At 40.2% G+C, this 22971-nt stretch overlaps 1 protein-coding gene across 2 annotated transcripts in view; it reads right to left on the minus strand.

The window, feature by feature from the left end:
- The window catches only part of org-1 (optomotor-blind-related-gene-1), a 231011-nt gene that overhangs the window by 72727 nt on the left and 135313 nt on the right, over positions 1-22971 (minus strand). For both annotated transcript variants that reach the window (XM_067158842.2, XM_067158841.2), the window contains exon 7: positions 3949-4067. In XM_067158842.2, coding sequence (XP_067014943.2) covers positions 3949-4067 — 119 coding nt within the window. The remainder of the gene's footprint in view (positions 1-3948; positions 4068-22971) is intronic.

Consider the following 22971-nt stretch of genomic DNA (forward strand, 5'->3'; position numbering starts at 1 on the left):
AGAAATGTATTGTGAAATAACACTGCTGGGATTTTCCTATCAAATTACATATCATATGCAATGAAACAGGGTTATTCCATGAAAATTTAATATGAAAATAATTGTATAGGCATTGTTTGCTGTTCAAAAAATCTACATTTTTAAACAATAACTGAATTTCATGACAGTGACAGTAAATGTGTTGTTATTGTTGGAGGTTAGCTTACTTGTAATCTTTCTTGTAGGTACTGAATCGGTGGTACAGAAATAATTTACATTTGTAGTATATTATATTAGTAATCTGTTGCTTGTTTTCTATCAGTTTGTATGATGTGAATGTTCTAGTTGACTAGAAAATGGATAGAAACCGCAAAAATTAGTCTCAAAGTGTTAGCCTGTACTCACGGAAACGGATGGATATGCGCGAGAAATAGAACGTTACGGAGAAGGATATGCATTGTATATCAGAACTAACAAATATTTATGAATAGTTGTAGGTTTTATAAGGTGTTAACAGATTCTTAAGTAATTTAAACGAGTGTGTTATTCAAGTGGAGCGGATGCGTATCGCCTCCAAGTCCCACCCAAAGCGTGACGTCATCAGAGTTACAGTACGGCCTGGACATCACGAGGGCAGTGGCTCGGTAGAGAGAATATACTCTAGAAGGCTGTGATGTGTACTCCTTGGTTTTATATATCATCTTTGATTCATCTGACAGGAGTATGGTGAACTCATAACCAAAATAGTTTGCTGCTTGAGTACATCTGTGAGTATTTTCTGTCAAGTTTTCGTATAAAGCAGATACTTACTGAAATAGCTCCTAATAAGTATCACTGAGGCAGTAATTCTAACCGGCAAAGTAAAAGAATTCCATTGATCTGACGTGATTGGTCATTTAGTATCAAACGATTACAATTACCAGTGAGATTAGCTTATAGTATGACTATCAGTAAGGCTCAGGGTCAAACGTTACACTATTGCGGAGTTACTTTGAAAGATTCCTTACTGTGAAATGGTCAGCTCTACGTTGCTTTTACACATGTCGAACAAGCAGAAAATCAGTTTGTGCATGAGCCAGACAACAAGACACCAAACATAATGTAGAAGAATGTGTTTTTATGAAATTATTTAGTATGTAAGATATTTATGTACCCCAGAAACAGAATAAAAATACAATAAGAAACAGAAAAAGTGGTATTTTAATACATATCTTCTATATACCGGTACTGTAGAAAAACCACACGAATGTACAAAAAATCTAGCGAAGCAGGGTTTCTTAGCAGCAGAGACCTAGGCACTAACAAAAAGAAAGAAGAATAAATTCCAGGGCAGTGAAATGATTTTTTTAGGAAGCACGATAGGAAAGACAAGAAAGGATAGAGAAAGAAATGAGGACGTTCAGGAGGAGAACGAAGTGCAAAAGCTTCACGACAGAAACGAGGTGGTTTGGACATGCTAAGAGAATGGAAGAGGGAAGGATGACAAAGCGGATAATTGAGACCCAGATAGAAGGAGGGAGGGCAAGATGAAGATCCAGACTAAGGAGGCTGAACACGATCGCGAATAGAATAATTAGAAGAATCCTAGATTGTAACATAGTTAAAGAGGAACAAGGGTGGTCAGATAAAGGAAGAAGATCAACCAACATTGAAGGACAGCATTCGGACGTAATGTTTCTCAAAATCTATGACAGTTGAAAGAACATCATAATAATAATAATATAATAATAATAATACCGAGTGAGTTGGCTATGCGATACTATTCGTATAGCAGAAAGCTTGCGTTCCGAATCCCCTCTATGAACAATAACTATAGAAATAATGAAAACCTCAACATAAGTAAAACCATTACATCATTTAATTCCTTGAAACTGTATTTATCGACACTTCTTGCACAAATCAAAATTTCTTTGTCATTCAGTAGGTCCGGAACGCTTCTCCAAAGATACTGCTTCTTTGCACTTTCAAAGATCATACTGTCGGTAACGGTTACGCTATGTTTAGTTGAAACTAGATGGCAGGACAGTTGCGTATTGTGAAAATTCGTTCAGATAGTAAACGAGACAAATCACGTCCCGCGCGGGACATTTACAAAATACGTTAATATGTGGGACGTTTGGATCGCCCTAGGCTCACCTGACTCTGGGCTAAGTAGGCGCGTGGGCTGTTCGTTAATTACAATAATAATAATAATAATAATAATAATAATAATATGGCTTTTAGTGCCGGGAGTGTCCGAGGACAAGTTCGGCTCGCCAGGTGCAGGTCTTTTGATTTGACTCCCGTAGGCGACCTGCGCGTCGTGATGAGGATGAAATGATGATGAAGACGACACATACACCCAGCCCCCGTGCCAGCGAAATTAACCAATTAAGGTTAAAATTCCCGACCCTGCCGGGACCCCTGTGGCCAAAGGCCAGCACGCTAACCATTTAGCCACGGAGCCGAACATAATAATAATATAGAAACATTTAGAGTAATATGGACTGAATATTTACGTAATTACTGTGAAACCTGGCACTGCAAATTTAGGAACAGTGTTGCTCCTGCCATTCACTATTGAAACTGTAGTTCGTAACCGTTTAGTCAAGATCAGAATCACTGTATAAAATAATATTGCGAATTAATAACTGATGTGTACTTTTTGCAGACGATATAAACAGACATTGAGGTCGTGAAAATTCAGCTCTTGATTGAATGGATACAATCCGAATACAGTTGAGGACTCCGTGAAACTATAGCTGTTCCATGGCCGTGCACAGCAGTTGTATCGTGAGAATGTTGAGAAGGAAGGATGCTTGAAATATTCACATGTAGTCGTTACCTGGAAGCTATTCTAACTGAGAAATACCAAGTGTCAACATATTCACCTTATCCCTCAGCATTTCTCCATACCGCCTGGCACTCAACAGGAAGCAGGGATTTAAATGTACAGAGCTGTCACAATATACGGTGTACTGTTCTTCTAAAGCACGTAACACCTGAGAGGATATTCTGAAATATATGTCTTTTCACGAGAGTTTAATCCTGATGTTGACAAATAGGCGGAACACGTTGTCTTCGCACGTGAACATAGACGTAGTTGATTGGAGAAGCAACCGTCGCACTCACTCGACTGAATGCGGGCTCGAAGAAAAGTAGTACTTGGCATTATTTTCATTTTATTTTAGTTTATTACATTTAGAGTGTCTGGAAGAGTACAAATCAAATTCAAATATGGTTGTCATATATACCGGTATATATATGTTTAAAAAATATAAAATAGTGATTAAATAACGAGCAATGAAGGCATAAGGCGTGGTGTAATACAGCGGGGGAAAGTTCGAAGCTGTACAGCGTGGAGATAAGGTGTTGCATCCTGCAGCAGCAGTCAGTGTCAGTATTCATAGTGAGAGAAATGGAGCAAGAGGTAGGATCATCGCGTATAGTGAAGCACAAAAGAGCAAAACCGCTCTGAAGTGACCATAGGCAGTGCATTGTGAATGTGTTCAATAAACTAAGTGGACAGAATCCAGGTTTAGTCGTTTATTCAGAAGTTCCAGACCATCGCACTGTTGTCGTATGCGATGCGCAGTCCTGTACGTCCGAACACGAGACGTTGACGGGGCGGAGGTCGGCACTACACGTTCAGCAAATCACAACTCTTTCTTTGGCGGAGGCGTGGACATACCATGTTTACATCAGGATTAAACTCTCGTGAAAAGACATATAGCAGATGCTGTGGCCTGTGGAAGAAGTACAGCTAACATTAAGAAGAGAAAGGGGTGAATCACAATTATGGAAATTTAAGCATTACGCGTACGTTCGAAAATAATCCTAATTTTTAACTACAGTTAAAGTTGGTAAAATTAAATCTGCGTTTAGAGGGCGCCGATACCATAGGTGCCATGCGGGTGCCGGTTGCACAGCACGTTAAGACGCTCGGTGGACGGGTAAGAATAAAATACTGTACATCCCAGTAGGACTCACCCTCAGTCTTTCCAGGGTCCTTGGTGTATGTGAGGCAGCTAGTATTCGGACTCGGTCGAGCAGGATTCCTCAGCCTCTGATGAGCTCCCATCTGCAAGTGACTGAGTACCTCCGCCCCGCTGAAACAGAAACCGAATAGTGAGGTAGAGAGAGCTTATATCATACGTCCCTGTTAAATTGTGCCGATTTGAAATTTAGAATCTCACACTGTCATTATTGCACGTTTAAAGGCATGTGTTTCTAATTCCTAATTTTATTAATTAAGATTCTTAAAAAATAATCGGTGCTCCTTAAGGTATGTTTTATTATAGTCACTTGCCATTGATGCTTTCACGGCCCGTACTTATAGACATGATACTGTATAGGCTTTTGGGCTTATGCCGTGTCAAGAAAATAAGGTGAAATTCTTTACGTTTCGCAGAGAACTGTGCTCTGCGTCCTCAGAAGAAATCTCGACTGTCCACGAGAAAGGCTTCTTAAACAATAAGCTTTAGAAATGTAGACGTTAAAATAGAAGTAGAAATGGTACGTTCATTCGCCACCAGATGGCTCCCAGGATGTGGCACAACGCTAGCGTTCGAAGCGGAGATTTCTTCTGAGGACGCAGAGCACAGTTCTCTGCGAAATGTAAAGAATTTCACTTTATTTTCTTGACACGGCATAAGTCCAAAGGCCTACACAGTATCATGTTTATAGTCACTTATTACATTAGTTATATCTTTGTTTTAATTCCTGTATATTTTTCATGGTATAGAAATATCTATATCCTTGATGTACTTTAAGATCGTTATTTCCCCTGTAGATGTATTTTCTTCTTCCTCCTTGTGTTTATTTTCATTATTTTTATTTTGTATTTGTTTTTACTCACATATGTATAATTATAAGTGTTGTTGTGTTAAGAAGGGTACTGTATTGGGCATGCTGTCTGTGTACTTTCAAAGAGATAAATAAATAAATAAATAAATAAATAAATAAATAAATAAATAAATAAATAAATAAATAAATAAATATTGATAACTTTTCTATAAATCATTTAACAGTTTGGTAAAGCTCGTTGTTATGCCTGATTCTGTATTCACCGGGCGAGTTGGTCGTGCGGTTAGAGGCGCGCGGCTGTGAGCTTGCATCCGGGAGATAGTGGGTTCGAACCCCACTGTCGGCAGCCCTGAAGATGGTTTTCCGTGGTTTTCCATTTTCACACCAGACAAATGTTGGGGCTGTACCTTAATTAAGGCCACGACCTCTTCCTTCCAACTCCTAGGCCTTTCCTATCCCATAGTCGCCATAGGACCTATCTGTGTCGGTGCGACGTAAAGCAACTAGTAGATTCTGTATTCATTTCCCTCTTTAATGAGGCCCATGATTTTTCTTAGGATCTTTTGTTCCTTCAGTTCCAAATACCTGAGTTGTCCGATTTCAACCATGCTCAAGCAGGCATACAGTACCGAACTCGTACTGTACGTTTCATAGTGTCGACGTTTATTTATTTATTTATTTATTTATTTATCTTTAGCTGAGACACAGATAATGGTTACATGAAAATAGCGTTTTCGACCTTCACTAAAGTAGAGTTCCGAAACTTATACTTATCAAGAAATGACAGAGGGGGGAAACAAACGACGGGGATTATCGGACCCATCAGCTGAGAGCTCCTGTGGCAGAGGTGAGTTAAAATAACAAACTTGAGGATAATCCCGGTAATCCTGAAGCTGTCTCGCCCCTCTGGCAGTATGTCACCCACGACAGTAATTAATTCGTGAGTTGTGCTATTCTTAGTCGCCTGCGAGTTAAACAAATAAGCGACAAGCAGTGCGGTGTCTTAATTTGCTGTCTCGCGGTACATCTTCCACTGCGCGCCGTGTCATAATGTTTTTCTTCCCAACGACAACTTAACGTAGGGACTATATTTATTCCAGAAACACGTGAGTCTGTGCGACAGCACAGCAGAACCTTCCGCGAAACTGAAAAACTAGCATCTCATAATAATAGAGGGTCCGGATTTTGATAACATGCCATCTTATAACTGGTGCACCATCATACACATTGCTAACTTATATATCAATTCTTATCAGCCCCCTCATAACGGGAATGCGCATTTATTAAGTAATGTTGTAGACATCTTTCGTCTTTTTAACGCAGTCTTACTTTCTTCGAAAACGGGTACATGGGAGAAAAAATTAAAAACGCTTTTAATGTTTGGGTAGAGTATTTAATTAACGAGCAATGTTAAAGCGGTCCTCCTGTATGGATGTGAGACCTGGAAAGTAACAAGTCAGGTCACCAGGAGTCTACAGGTTTTCATCAACCGTTGCCTCAGAAGAATTTTTCGGATACATTGGCCAGTGACCAGCACAAATGAGGAACTCTTGAAGAGGACAGGAGAAACCCAATTAAACAGCAGATAAAAAGGAGAATTAAAAAAATGGCGGCCGAAGTAGCCGGACTGCTGCTATTGGCAAATACGATAATATCACGTACATAGTATACAAACGACGGTAATTTAACGTAAGTGTAACATCATAGGAAAGATCTCTTTTTCTGGTACGCACCACATATAATCAACTAGAATCACATATATTCTACTAGAAAAAAGAACAACAAGCTGATTGTATAGAAATTTCAATTAGTCAAATAACGTTTTCTCTTAGATTTCACTTTGCTGGATAGGCGAAAATGCACGATGAAACTGTTCAAATTATACTTATAACATAATTTTTAATGTTTCAAATAAATTAAGGTGCGAAATTCCTCAATTTATTCGCTCTCATGAGAACTATGAAAAATAATTTATTGCCTTGGTTTTGAAGTGGTGAACAATTTCTTACATTCAAGCACCCAATGAAAGGGAAGTACACACGAAATAATAGACTAATGTCGTTGGCTTTACGTCCCAATAACTACTGATACTTTCTTACGGTTTTCGAAGACTCGAAGTGCCGGAATTTAGTCCCACAGGAGTTATTTCACGTGCCAGTAAATCTACCGACACGAGGCTGACGTATTTGAGCACCTCCAAATACCACCGGACTGAGCCAGCGTCGAACCTGCCAACTTGCGGCGAGAAGGCCAGCGCCTTAACCGTCTGAGCCACTCAGCCCGAGTACACCAGAAATGATTATGTTAACCCAATGAACGGCCCTGGTAATGCTAACATAATATTGACATATGGCATAGCAGCACTTCACACAATGATGGTAACCTTGTCTGTTAGGTCATCAGCCCAGAGGCTGGTTGTATCCTCAAATAGCACCACCAAAGGTTATGCGGTTATAAGGAAACCGCAAAAACCAATGGCAGCATCAAAATGAGGTGTACTAGGCAAGACGAGGAGTGAGGTAGTTTGCCATTGCTTTCCTCACTGGGTCAGAAAGTGCTATTGCAGCACGACTGACCCTATGAGCAACACCTTTCACAACACTCAGATGCACTAGTCGTGCTCTGAATGTCATTACTCAGCACCACCCATACCCCAGCAGCTTCCATATTGTCACAGCCATGGATGAGACTGGGACTTCGGTGAAAGCTACACTTTACTCTGGCCTGTGCCAAGAGATGGATACAAAAGTACTGTATCCATCAAGAAATGGCAGCAGGCAAGGTAACCTTTGTAGGCCTAATGAAACGCTCAGACACTAAATATGTAATAGGTTTTTACCCATTAAAGAACATGAGTGCAAAATCTCTATTGACTCTAAACATTGATACTTAACCACATGGATGAGCCCATCAGCCCAAGATAACAGATAACCACAGTATGAATCGGAAGGTGTTGGTAGTTTAAAACCCCGCGTTACAAACCCAGCTAATTCTCAAAATGATGTAAGCACTCTACAGTTTCGTCATCGACTTCAAAATAATCACGATGTATATTCCTCATCCATTTCTCTCTTAATGTTGTAATTTCATGACAAATTGCTCCACCTTTCACACTTAAAAGTTTTGTTATACTCCAAGATCCAGCCAAATATTTCCGCAGCCAAGCACAAATTATTATAAATTACACTTGCATCTGAATCATTCAACACTTTGAAGCACATAAGACACTGACGGAATATCACAATATCAATTATAATCTGTCTAAATATTTTTCGAGGAACGCGAATAGATTTACACGTTTGGAATTGGAGAAAAGTCTTACATGACCTCAGATTTATTCTCAAAATGATGTAAGCATACTACAGTTTCGTCATCGACTTCAAAATAATCACGATGTATATTCCTCATCCATTTATCTCTTAATGTTGTAATTTCATTAAACTTAGAATAGAAACGTAGACTAGTTGTATGAGAGGCTTTGTCATAGTTAGACTTGAACCTGGTTCATAACACGATCAAAACACACACACATTCTCACATTACTGCATGTAATTACAGGCCATAAGTGTCCACTGACTCATATAAATACACTCGCACACTTATATTCTACAAAGGAACTAACATTAATCGGCAACTTTAATGAAATTGCACAGACTACATACGATAACAACAAACCAAAACAAACCCACATTTCCAACAATTCCGGCTCCTCGATTCGCCAACTTTGAACGATCGAGAGTAGCATTAAGGTCTGAGGATTGGAGTCGGTCTTGGTCTGAGAAAGTAGGATGCCATAAAGAAAGAAGCACTGAGATGAAACCCGCAAGGAGCAAGAAAAAGAGGAAGACCAAGGATGACCTGCAAGAGAAGTGTGGAGGAAGAGTTGAGGGAGGATAGCAAATCCTGGGCAGACTTACAGCTGATAGCCAGGAGACGGAACCAATGGAGGACTTTTGTTGCAGCCCTTTGCTGCAAAAGGGGACACAGGATACAAGTTAAAAAAATGAACTTACGATTTTGTTTAATGTCTCAATTGACAGATAAGAGGAGGCTACCTGTTGCGGAAAACAAAATGAATATCAGAAACCTAGTTTGGATGAAATAGCACTTGTACTAAATATGTGACGTCAACGCATACTCGGTTTACTTTTGAACAAACCGACCGCGACATCATTTTAGCTAATATCGATAGTTGTATTAAGGATGATGATTATGCTTGTTGTTTAAAGGGGCCTAACATTGAAGGTCATCGGCCCAGTTGTAGTAAGGGTCTGATATAACATGAGCATGTGCGAAGCATCAGTTTAGTTCTTTTCGTTGGTTTGGTGAGATTATAAAACTTTGGTGTAGTGATGTTTTTATTGACATTTGGTTTTAAAACGATTTCGATATATTAGGACGTGTCGATCGTATTGTGTGCCTATCACAGCAGAAGCACTCACATTCAGATCAAGTGTACTTAATGCATCGTGATGATATCGTAGTTACGAATAATTCATTAGGGTTCATTAAAACATTCGAGGATAGAGAGAATGTTTTCCGTGTACTTGATGACCTATTTTATCCGGATAAGGCCAAATATTTTGTAGGTGCCTTTCCTGGTATGTTTCCCAATTACTATATATTTTGAGGATTTTTAAAGTGAGGTTATAAAAAGTGATAAGGGTACTGTATTTATTTTAACTGTGAATGAATATTATATTCATTTTGGTAAATTAGAAGACAAGGTTATGTTCAGAGATTGATTGAATTAAAACTGCCACTCTTTGAAACGCATCAGGTATTCCCCCAGAACTGTTATTTTAAAATGCAATTCTATCTTACGTACGAATATGTCCTGGACTGTTCTGAATGAAATGGCGTATGGCTTTTAGTGCCGGGAGTGTCCGAGGACAAGTTCGGCTCACCAGGTGCAGGTCTTTTTGAATTGAAGTCGTAGGCGACCTGCGCGTCGTGATGAGGATTAAATGATGAAGACGACACATACACCAAGCCCCCGTACCAGCGGAATTAACCAATGATGGTTAAAATTCCCGACCCTGCAGGGAATCGAAGGCCCCTGTGACCAAAGCCAGCACGCTAACCATTTAGCCACGGGGCCTAACCTGGACTATACTAGTTTATAGAAAAAACTTACATTTTGAATTTTCCACATATTGCTTATCTACGCGTAAAAATAGACTATTTCTAGATACCATTGGTTCTATTACCCAAAGTGAAGTATTGTGCACTTTATTATTGACAATTTAACAGTTCAATACGATAATCACAAGGTTACGTTTATGTATCACAGGCTTGTTTACATTCAACCGATGCGTCGGCCATATTGATTTTGTATTAAGGTCTGATAGGTGCTATTGTAGATGGTCTTGGTCGTAAGCAACGGTCTTGGTAGATGCTTGTGTTATCTTCTTTGAGAATCAGCTGCAGCAAACAGCAGGCCTTGGGAACTCGTACAGACAACAATAATTAATTACTAAGATCAAGAAGGCACTGCCATCGAACCAAGGAATAACATGAATAGCTTGGTATTTCAGGTCCTTCCTTATCCAGTCTTTGACAGTGATTCATGGCGGATTGTTTTCTAATTGGCAGACAGACGCAAAAACAATGTTGTTTACATTCTTGAAGCAGGAATCAGATTACGAAACGTAAGTGGGAACGAACTCTTTGTGTAGACTGCTATCATAGTTTCCCACTCTGAATTGTTCCACTAAACTCCCTATAGTAAAATGATATAAGATCCTGTCCTTAGTGATAATTAGAGCCCGGATTTCCATGCAAATGCATGTTTTTGAATAAGCTAGCTACACTTCTCAAACTTTGCAAATATTCGTTTTATGACTTAAAGACTCCAAATAACCGTTCTTTTGCCCTGCATGTTTTGGCCTTTTTAGGAGAAAATTCATGCATAAAGCACATTTTGAAGATTTTGGATTTAATAGCGAATATTTGGTCCTTTATATTGCATAATATGATTTTTCCTTTGACTTTGGTGCATATATAATGTTAACTTGAATGATGTGCCTTTTATGAATGTTAGTTTACAGAATTTGGGACCTCTTTTTCACGTTATACAGAATGTCTGTTATTGAGAAACGGAGAGAATGTATTCCTGGCATCCTATCTGACATTCAAAGTTATTACATACGGTAGAAATCCTATAAAACAATTAACCAAGCACTTTATTATCTGTTACTCCAGTAAACTTTGACGTAAGCCGGAATACCGCACGTCGATCTCTGTATTTCTTAGGAATAAGGTGTTCCAGTTATAAATTGCTATAAATTGAACCGTAAATTGCGCATTGCTAAATGCAGGCTCATTTTTTCTTCTATGTTAGGCGAACAAAACAAAACTTGTATCACACTTCTGTGAGGCCGCGTTACTGAGTTAGCAGCTTACAAACCTTGATTTCGCAATGAATCTTCCGTTGTTATCCTGCAATTTTCTATCCGGAATTCTTACCCCAGGGGCTCTGAACTTTGGAGCGTGGGTAGGCGACCACGGGGCCCTTAGCTGAGTCGTGGCATTGTTTTCACTTACTTGTGCCAGGCTCCTCACTTTCATCTATCCTATATGACCTTTCTTGGTCAACTCTTGTTCTTTTCCGACCCCGACGCTATTAGGTTTGCGAGGGCTAGGGAGTCTTTCATTTTCACGCCCTTTGTGGCCCTTGTCTTCCTTTGTCCGATACCTTCATTTTTCGAAGTGTCGGACCCCTTCCAATTTTCCCTCTGATTAGTGTTATATAGAGGATGGTTGCCCAGTTGCACTTCCTCTTAAAACAATAATCACCACCACCACCTATCCGGAATTCTCACTCGTCATACCTCTCTGTTATCGCAGCTTCGTTCTTGGCAGTTTTTGAAGACATCATCATCTGCAATCATCACATGGAGAAGAAGCAGCGCCAACTAGAGATAAGCAGAACAAAATAATCCGTTCAAATCCTGATTTTGAATTCGCCAAGCTTATAAATGACCTATTGTAGTGGAAATGCAAATACGTACAATTTGACCTCACTTTATCCCAGACGTCTTCATTGAAGTATGCCCCTGTCACTTCTTGTGACATAGAAAGGTCATTTTCTGTGCTTAATAAGGTGCTGATGGATAAACGGATAAGCTTAAATCACGACAGTTTGGATATATTAGGTTTTGTACAATGTTTCAAAAGGAACAGCATTTTGATAGTGCATATTTTCCAGTTTATTGTGCATGTTTTGACATATGATAGTGCATGAATGCGTGCATATTTTGAGATTTGATAGTGCATGGAAATCCGGGCTCTAGTGATAGTATAGGACAGTTGCGTAATAGACTACCACCAAACACTAATCACCACTCAGAATACACGTAAAATAGTTAACATACGTATGTAACTTATATCTTCTAATGGAAGAAGATATATATACGTAGGAAAACTGCACCTAGCTAAGATTGAAATCAGAAATACTTCTTTTACTGGGTAGTATCAGCATTAAGAGCGTAAGTCTCAAGTTTTCCTGATCAATCTAAGTTAAATATTCTTGTATACCCGATTCTTCTTCATTTTGGCATTAGTACAGCCCGTAGACCGGCGTAATTTGTAATGTTACAAGTGAGTGGAATTAGTGAAATCTTACTTGGAGAGCGTCTCAGAGGAGAGATGTGTTCTTTGCGATGTCCAGGAACCCACCATCCCGCCCGAAGAAGCACATTTACTTGCTTGCTGATGCTTATGGGCTGTGTAAGCACATTTACTTTTATAACCTAATAAAGATTACTACACGCCATGTTCATTTCTGAAGTAGGTACTTGTATTCTTATTGGCCAATGTAAAGTGGCACGTGATCACCTTCCCGTCAAGTATGTTGATGATAATCCGTTACCAACCGCAGCACAATAAAAGCACAAGTTTTATACGAAACTAGGGGCCTAACGCCGCTTCTAACCGTCCAGACCAATGGTCTTGTCCACGGCAAGAATCCTAACCGTCCAGACCAATGGTCTTGCCTAGATCCTGTCCTAACCGTATACGAAACTAGGGGCCTAAGTCCGCGAAGTCCGCTTCGCGAATGGCAAGAACAGGGAACAATTCGAAGCATAGTTCCTAAGTACAGAGGTTGGCAGCACTGAGCACTGCTGCAGAACATCCTTTCCAAGAAGGCCGCGAGCGAGGAAACAAACGAGAGTCGTTACGCGTCTGTGTGAATAGCGGTCCACGGGCTGAACTAATGATTTCATGGCATTTTATTTACGATGAGGCCTGCTAGGGACGATGTGTCAGTTTCAGTTCATCCTTTCTTGTTGCTTCCTCCTCCGTTCTTTCCAGTGTTCCTTCATCATTGCACTATGCTTTATTCTTCTCTCAGACCACTCTAGACCGGGTTTCCTACTTATTCCTTCTTGGGATATTTCCATTCTTAAAACTTTCTCTATAAAAATCTCTCTTTCCTCTTCTCGTGTTTTATTTCTTTCTACATCTTTTTTGACCTCTTGTATCCAGCTTTGTCTCCCAAAGCTACTTGAATATTTGTTTTGTCAATCTGTTATAATCCATTCTATAGGTATGTCCAAAAAAATTGCACTTCCCTTTGTTCTTACTGTTTCTATTACATTTTATATGTTCTGGTATATTTCCATATCACTTCTTATTTTCCATTGTTCTGTTGTTTTCGTTAGTCCTAAGAATTTTCTCATCCCTCTTCTTTCTAATACTTCCACTTTGTCTAAACTATAGTTAATTCACTTGCGTAAAGACATTCTGGTTTCACCGCTGTATTTTAGTGCTTTGTTTTAAGATTTTTAGGTAAGCGTTTCTTGTTGTAAAAATTCTCTTTCTATCTTGTGTAAACTTTCTTCTGCAGCAGATGATTCTAAACGATGTTCTTGAATTATTTTTCCCAAGTATTTGAATACCTTATTCTATTTTAGCTGTCATTTACCCCTTTTTTAAATAAAAAAAAAGACTGTGCTTATCCTCAAATCTCTCTCCTCGCCTAACCAAAATCAGCGAACCATTAACAAAGTTCTCAGTGGCTCATTGAGAGATGCGAGTGGGAATCACAGTGTTCCGATTGAATCAGGTGATGATTTCACTTACTCATCACTAGGCCCCCGGATTCTTATGTAATTACATATCAGTGGAGTATGCTATCGGTGACACCCAAATTTCAAATGAGAACGATGGGATTTTTTTTAATAACTGAAGTGAATGAGTAGATTTCGAAACAAAAAATAAAAAAAAACAATGTAACATAAGTAAGCATTTTTACAAACATAAGAAAGCCTTCGACAAGGTAAAATGGTCAAAGCTCTGGGCTATACTCATCGAGATGGGGACGCCGAGACATTTAGTGTACCTGATTCAACAGTTGTATTCTTCGAACACTGCGACAGTGAGGGCCGATTGCAGAAACGATGACTAGTTTTAAGCCTTAGACATCGTCTACCTAAACAACGTCTAAATCATTCACGATCTTCCATTGCATAAACGATGTTCAGTCGATGTTTAACTAGACATCCCTTAAAGTTTCAATATTGGTTTGAAAATGGAGACAGAAGTATCTTTCATGCAACTCTTTGCTTGTCGCAACCAATGAAATTCGTTGGTGCGCGCGCCGAATGCCAGCCTGCTGTTTGTCTTCCTACACATTACTCAAATATGGCTAAACATGAGCATGACTTACGAGTATCGCTTTCGGTGCAAATTAAATCTCATAATATTATCGACACTAAAGCGACACGCCACCGTAGGGGAACTGTAGCTTTCATTATAGTGTTGTTACACTGAGTGTAATTTACTCATAAATACGGTAGCTTCGACGAAGAGAAGATGAAGCAATATTAATGTGTAACCGAGTGTGTAATTGTTTTCCGTAGTTTCCCTATTTTTACACCAGGCAAATACTAGGGCTGTTATTATAGCCACGGCTCTTCTTCCCCAATCCTCTTTAAACGATAATCACCACCACTTGCCTTTTCCTATCTGATAGTTGCCGAAAACCTATGCGATTATATATATATATATAAATAAATCCCATACAACCTACTTTTTAGTTTTCACTATTATGTGTGTTTACTTGGCAGTAAATATAAGTGAATCTCTCCCGGTTGATGTATGTGACAGCCCTCAGACGATCGGGACACGTAATTGTGATATGTATGTAGTCGAAGTGACATATAATTCCATGGAAATTACCCGATGTATATAATAAAATATATCGATTGCCAAGAATTGTATTCAAGTTGACAGTTACCGGACTGTCACTTAGTCAGTCTCAAGAAACAAGTCTCTCGAAAAGCGAAACCTTATTTTATGTTTATCTCCCCGTGCATGTCAAACGAATTGCTGCAATTGAGCAGCGGGCGACCCACAGAGAGGCCGTCGGACTAACCTTTCTTCCCGGAATCGTCTCAACATGATAATACAAATTACGTATTTCACGGTACATAACCTCTGATTGTGATTCACTCCTGTCATTTGAGGTTAAACAGTGCTCTCGGCAGTGTTTAAACATGACTGGTTGAACATCGGTTTTAGACAGTGTCTAAGTGATAAATGACGTCTCTGCAATGCGGCAGCCATACTTAGGCATTGTTTAACCGTAGACATCGTCTAAATGCCGTTTCTGCAATCGGCCCTGAGAGTTAATGGCGACTTCTCAGACATCTTTTCTACTAGTGCTGGAGTGCGACAAGGTTGCATTCTCCCCCCCCTCCTGTTTAATGTATACAGTGAGTACATTATGAGGGAGATTCTCGAGGACTGGAGTGACGGCATCACAGTTGGTGGCAGGAAAATGAACTATCTCAGATATGCGGATGACACTGTGATGATCATGAACTAGAAGCCATCATGTGGAGGATAGACGAGCGAAGCAGAGAATATGGTCTTGAAATCAACAATAAAAAGACCAAAGTGATGATTGTAGACCGTTTTAATAACAACGGACCTGCCATAACAAGAATTGCGGATTATGAGGTTGTCAGTCGCTTCGAGTATCTGGGATCTATTGTCACAAATACTGGGGACTGTGAACCTGAGACCCGCAAGCGCACTGCGATTGCGAGAAATTCAGCAGCAAAACTTCCTCGCATCTAGAAGGACACCTCCACCACCCTCATTCGAACTCTGATCTTCCCTATCGCGACCCTGGACGATGAAGACGGCGGATCGCCGCAGGATTGATGCTCCAGAAATGTGGTGCTATAGCAGATTACTGCGAATACCATGGACAGCACACCGTACTAATGATTCGATCCTGCAACAGCTCGGCATCAGAACAAGACCGTCGACCCTTATCAACCAAAAACAACTCAGATATTTTGGTCACATTGCTAGAAGACAGGAAGCAATGGAAATACATGTCATAGAGGGAAAAGTCGAAGGCCGAAGACCGAGAGGACGTGCACCGTTACGATGGATGGACCAGATCCAAGAGCTTGACCAGGATGAGCTTACCGCAAGCAAGTCACCATACTCCTGGAGGAAGATCACCAAAAGGATTGTCGCGTGATGCCACTACACCCTTACCCTTAACGTTTTGGCCGAGTTTGGCCATTTCTAGCCGAGTGCATCCCTTGTAAGGCAGACCCTCCGATGAGGGTAGGCGGCATCTGCCATTTGTAGGACACTGCGTGTTATTGTGGTGGAGGATAGTGTTATGTGTGGTGTGTGAGTTGCAGGGATGTTGGGGACAGCACAAACACCCAGCCCGCGGGCCATTGGAATTAACCAATTAAGGTTAAAATCCCCGACCCGGCCGGGAATCGAACCCGGGACCCTCTGAACCTAAGGCCAGTACGCTGACCATTCAGCCAGCGAGTCGGACTGTCTAGTGGTTATGCTCTGAAACATAGACATCCTACCAACCCCAAGCTGCAGAGCGCGTTATCGAAACCTAGTTGCCAACTCTAATATTTACACTCACCATGTGGTTAACCTATCTCGCTCAATGTACGGTGCGATTCGCGATGTTTTGCATTTTTCCTCAGTAATTAGTGTTTTTCATATTAGTCTTTATGTCTCTAGTATATACAGTATAGCGTAGTTTATAGTTTAGCATAAGTTAGTACAATACTGGTTTAATAGTTCAGTGTATAAAAATAGCTTTAGTTTTATTTACGTCCGTCTATTTGTTAGTGTACTTAGTTCGTGCGTGTTTAGCATGTCTCAGTGTAGTTCGGAAAAGACAAGTGCGACTCTTGAGATCAGTGGAGTTTTGCCTTTGTAGGCCACAACCTCCTTCCAATAGCGGTGAGTGATGTTACTCATTCTCTTTTATTCTTAATAATGAATTCTCTTTTTAGTGTCGGATGTTGTTGGTAAGTGTAGTGTTTGTGAATTTTTTCAATCCCAATCCATTGACTTTTCTGAATACGGTATTACATTTTACGACGGCTGTTTACCGCGGTCATATCGCATCAGCTGTTCTCACGGCAGTAGCGTGCTGGCAACAGAGGTAAGGCGATGCTCATTTGTTTTGCGAAACTTCAATTTAGAAGTAAAATCGTGCGGAGTATAGAGCACATTATGATGTTACCATCTGACACATTGTTCCATTTACAAAACTTGAAAATAATGAGGAAAAAAACCGCCGCAAGTATTTCTGAGATCAAGGCATCTGAGACTGATATTGCAGTCCAAGCGCTGCGTCCCTCTCCCCTCAACTCGCCTCACGTAGCTTGCTGAATGAATTTTTTAAAATAAAAATGCTATTTGTTCGGGGTGTCGACCTATGAAGATCTTTTTGCCCCTGCGTGTATTATGTAAATGGCGGAAGTGTGGGTCCAAAATAGTCCCTTGCAACGTTCACCACACGCTGCCAATGACTGACGTTTGAGTTCCGGTTCGTATGCCCTGCCCAAAATTTCATCTTTGATGATTATTCGTGACAAGAAGTGGTCGCCGTCCTGTTGCCAGCGTGCTAGGTGCATATCGCATCAACCATTAAACATCCGTCAGTGTATGCAATTTTGCGCAGTTGCAGCTCTGTCCTCTATATCCAGTGGACGGTGCTTTTCTCGATGCCACTTGCCCTCTCTATCTCCAGTAGCGTTCATAGTCTGTCTTCCTCCAGGAGATACTCGATGACGTCACGTGACACGTTGGCCTGCACACCCGAGCGTTGCTTATCACCGCCACATCTCCTTGCCCACCATGGGAGGGCGTTATTCCCAAGGGGTTCCACCAAATCACTGTAACATTCTCTCGCACTCTCCCGCCTCCGGAGAACGCGCTGCTCAACACGGGTTAGGCTTCGGCCACAGTGCAGGCGGCGAGCGGAGCGTTGCCGCTGTCGAAAAGTTGAAGAGTGGGGAGGAGAGAGCGTCTGTGTGGACATCTGGCAAGAGTCAGTAAGAGGCGCGGTGTCTCCCCTGCACGAGGTGATTAAATAATGACAGTTTCAAAGGTTTCTCGTTCGTCTCTGATTTTAGAATTTTTTAAAAATCTAAACTGAAGAATTCGACGCAAGACTAAGAGAGAATTTCGTAATCATCCAGTAGGTAAATAAATAACGTGAAATGCGTGGGGAATTTTATCATTGATATGGAGAACTGAATTGATTTCCTGCTAAGATTTTTCAAATATATAACTTCTATGTCCATTCAAACTTTTGACTTCTGTGTAAAACATAAAGCGCGATTGCAGAAGCAAGTCACCAACTTCCAGAGACCCATAAAAGTCAGATGTAATGACGAACACAAGTTTTCATATCGGCAATAACAAAGGATAGTAATATTAATTAAACAATAACAATAGGACGTAAAATAATAATAAATAATAATAATATGATGCATTAAAGACAATATTGTTTATGTCCATAACCGTGATTAATTTTTAACTGAATTTATCTGGTACATTTAAGATCGTTCCAATCTCTTTCCAGGCTTCCCTTGTCGCTGTTAGGTTTTCGAAGTTGTTCTCTCTGTCGTTCCATAGGAAAGTTCAGGTTTGAACTTCAGAAATTAACACTTTCATCTCCTCTCCTGTTAACTCACGAACAGTCATTGCGAGCGGCGCAGCTGAAATCTCAAACAGGAGCGGCTGGCGGCAGGCAGCGTTGTCCTTGAGCCAACTTCCCTTCCAAAATGACGCGCTGCTGGCTCTATGGCCACATGCATTTGCTAACGCAGGTTTGAGTCTCATCTTTGCCGCCACACAACGCAACGCTCCGCTCGCCGCCTGCACTGTGGCCGAAGCCTTACTTCCATCTCGCACGACGCTCGCCACACACCTGATTTCACAGCACACTCTGTGCTACTACCAGCAACTATGCCTGCATAGCTTCCACCTAGTATATATATCAGTTTCTGATTCGCTCACATATCTGCAAGAAGTTGCAATGACTTTTCCCCCAGCCCTCGTAGTTGTGAGAGCGTCCTATGTTGTTGCTAAATCATAAACCTTCGATCACCATCAAACGCATATATTCTTTTTCCATATTCAATATTAGGAAGGACAATGCTGTTCTTGACTCTAAAGCTTAAATTACCACCAAAAACACGAAATATCATTATTCCGTATTCAGTTGAAAGGAGAGAGAGTGTTGTTCACGACCCATAACGCTTCAGTCGCGACCAAAACCCAAATATTCTAAACAATAATAATAATTTATTTTTTATTTTACATTTTATGGCCTACATTGGACCACTTTATTATATGTTATGAGTCTCATTATGATATCCGTATTGGAGTACAGAATGTAAAAGTTTCAAACAAATTTATTATTATTATTATTATTATGGTGGTTTTTTGATAAATTCGTTTGAAACTTGGACCACTTTAATCAATTATACAAAGGATTTCTTGATTTGCTATCAGCCTAAAATGTTTTTCATTCTGAGAGATGCTGCCTTCCTTTGTTTTGTTGAAAATACCCTTCCATTAGACCTATTATTGATCTTGGTCTGTAGCCTGGTGTTGTGTGTCTTGAAGTATCTTAATTTTTCCGGTTTTGTTTTTGAGATCGTCTATTGTTATTTGTAGTTCTTTAATATCCTCCTTAATTTCCGTATGCTTACAAGTTTTAAGCTTGTTTGGTTTCCTTTTTAAGTGTCTTGATTTAGATAAAAGATTATGCTCTCTGCAAAGTTCAACAAGTCGTTGGCCATTCTCGTTTGTACATTTATGTGGAGCCCATTTTCCAATTATATCTCTATACATTTTTCCCTTCCTAATTGGGCATTAAGGTCCCCTTATAAAATTTTAATATTTCATGCTTATTTTGTAACCTTGAAACCTATTGTTGTATTCCATTATATGGCCATCTGGCTGCAATAAATTATTATAAAATTTTAACATTAATTTTATTTACTTTGTTAATTATGTGTTCAAGGAGATCCAAAAACTTATCCACTTCTTCTTTTGTTCGTGTTAGAATTTTTTTTTCATTAGTAGGGGCATGGGCATTTAATATTTTATAAATTTTGTTTGTTGTTTCAAAGGGGAGAGTGGCAGTTCTTGGTGATATTGCTTGAAAATCAAATATAGAATATATTATTTTTAAATTCACTATAAATCCTGTTCCAAATTGGGGACATTGATTCTTAACTCCTTCGTCAGGTATCCCATTTTAAATTCTATAACCTTGTGATTCAAAAGGTTCTTCCATCGTGTTTCTCATTTCTTGAAGGCCCACTATTAACAATTTTTTTTCTCTAATTCATGTGTAAAAGTCTTCCAATTTTGCAGAGAGAATTAATATAGTGTGTTGCAATGCAGTTAATTTGTTGATGTTTAATCCTCTTTAAGTTTAGTTGTAAATGCTCCTACTCATTGCTGTCTCTCAGTTGGCTACCCACCGAATCCGAAATAGCCTTCTCCTGAAGCCTGATTGGACAGGAGGATGGAATTATTTTCCTAAAAGTCTTTGCCATATTGAGTATCGAAGGTAAAGAACCTTAAGTGAAACAAGCTCCGATTTACAACAACAATAATAATAATATTGGCTTTACGTCCTACTAAGTACTTATCAGGTTTTCGGAGACGCTGAGGTGCCGGAATTTAGTCCCGGTTATTTTATGTGCTGATGTATTTGAGCACCTTGAGCACCTTGAGCAGCGGCCTAAGCCAGGATCGAACCTGCCAAGTTGGGGTCAGAAGGCCAGCGCCTCAACCGTGTGACTCACTCAGCCCGGCCTTCCAGCAAGATGTAGTAGATAATTTACATTCACGAGACCGACGAACTGTACCACTACTGAGCTATCAAAGGCTTCTTACTACTGCCAAAATGGAGAGCAATAACTCTAAGACAAAAGAGTGACTGAATCGGTGGCTACATTATTAGATAACAGAACTCAGTGAATGAAGAGTATGTGAAACATTATCTGATCTTGTAATCATTAAAAAAGGGAGTTCCTCAAGGAAGCATTATTGGACCTTTGATTTTTTAACATACGTATCAATTATATAACTAAACAACTGGAGTCACAGATAAGACTTTTTGCGGATGATCTTATACTGTACAACAGGGCCTCTCAAACGCCCAAAATCTCACGCGTGCAAACTGAGGCGCAGAGTTCCTGTGCAGAGTGCATCGGACCCACTTGGCTAGGTTCGGACGAACGCTTCGTCTCTGGGCTACTCGGCAAAGCTCGGCTCAACTTGGCTTGGATTTGGGGCGCTATGGAGCAAGCGAAGAAAAGGGAGACAGGGAGAGCGAGCGAGACAGGCGTGGGGAAAGAGAGAGACAGCGCTATTGCTCCAAATCGAGGAGTGGGGGTCTGCACTCCGGTCAACCAAGCGACGTCGTCCTTTGCACCGTGCACAGTGCATGCACCAGGTACATGCACCCTGAGAGGCCCTGCTGTACAATATTGAATAAGTTACAAGATTGTGGGCGACTGCAAACAGACCTCCACAATGTTGAGATGGACAGCACGCAATGGATGGTGTGATGGTAAACGAGGTAAAAAAAAAGTCAGATTGTGAGTTTCATTAATAGGAAAAGTCCTCTCAGTTTTATTACTGTGTGGATGAGGTGAAGGTTCCTTTTGAGGATCACTGTAAGTACCTAGGTGTTAATAAAGGAAAAATCTTAATTGGGATAAACACGTAAACGGAATTGTAAATAAACGTCATGTGGGAATGAGGGTATTTATGGGTTGCAGTACAGATGCAAAAGAGAGGTCATACAAGTCACTGTTAAGACCAGTTTTAGAGAATGGCTCCAGTGTGCGGGACCTCCACAAGCATTGCTTGATTCGAGAACAGGAGAAGAAAATCAAAAGAATAACAGGAGGATTTGTTCAGGCTGATTTCCGATCAAGGAATGCTGTTACGAAAATGTCTGAACACTTCGGACTGTGAAGACAAGGGGAAAAGGAGGCAAGCCGCTGGAGGAGAGAGGAGAGATGGCGTGGAACGACATCAGTGGATGAAAAAGTCTGAGAGGGTTTACAAGCAGGAAAACACACAGTATGAAGATAAAGTTGGAATTCAAGAGGACGAATTGGGACAAATATTAATTTATAGGAAGAGCAGTTAGGGATTGGAATAATGACCAAGGAAGACATTCAAAAAATTTCAAACGTCTGTGTAATTATTTAAAATAAAACTAGGTAACTGATAGAGGTTCTGCCACCTAGATGGCAGCGCTAAATGGAAATAAGTTTGAGTTGTACTAAGAATAATGTTTTCGTTGGCTCATAAATATTCAGTCACCACAAAAACACAAAGTATTCTTACTCTACCGGGATAATGTGTTTCACAAACCATAAGCCTTGAGTCATCACATTACAAATATTTGTACTTCGCCTCCAATTTACTAAGGATAAAGATAATGATGACTCATACAACTGCAATCACCAACAATTCCTACACCACTTTCAGTTATAGAAAGGAAGACTTCGTTGTTGACTCATTAACCTTCAAGCCATTACCAAATATTCTTACTCCACATTCAGTTGCATAAAGCTATATAAAGACGGTAGCATGCATTCACGGCATTCCCTACCTGTTGTAAGAGGCGACTAAAAAGGGGACAGAAAGGGGATATAAATTCAGGAGCATGGGTTGGCAACCAAGGTTCCCCAAGCTGAGCTTAACTTACTTACTAATAACAGACTCATCACTTTCAACTTTTCTGTCCGATCTCTCTTGGTAAACTCTTGTTCATTTCCCCAAAATATAAATCACCACCACTTCTGATTAGTGTTAAGAGATGGTGGTTGCCCATCTAACCTTAATGAGACAGAAAACACCACCACCACCACCACC

Source organism: Anabrus simplex, chromosome X, assembly GCF_040414725.1.
Source record: "Anabrus simplex isolate iqAnaSimp1 chromosome X, ASM4041472v1, whole genome shotgun sequence".
Classification (NCBI taxonomy): domain Eukaryota; kingdom Metazoa; phylum Arthropoda; class Insecta; order Orthoptera; family Tettigoniidae; genus Anabrus; species Anabrus simplex.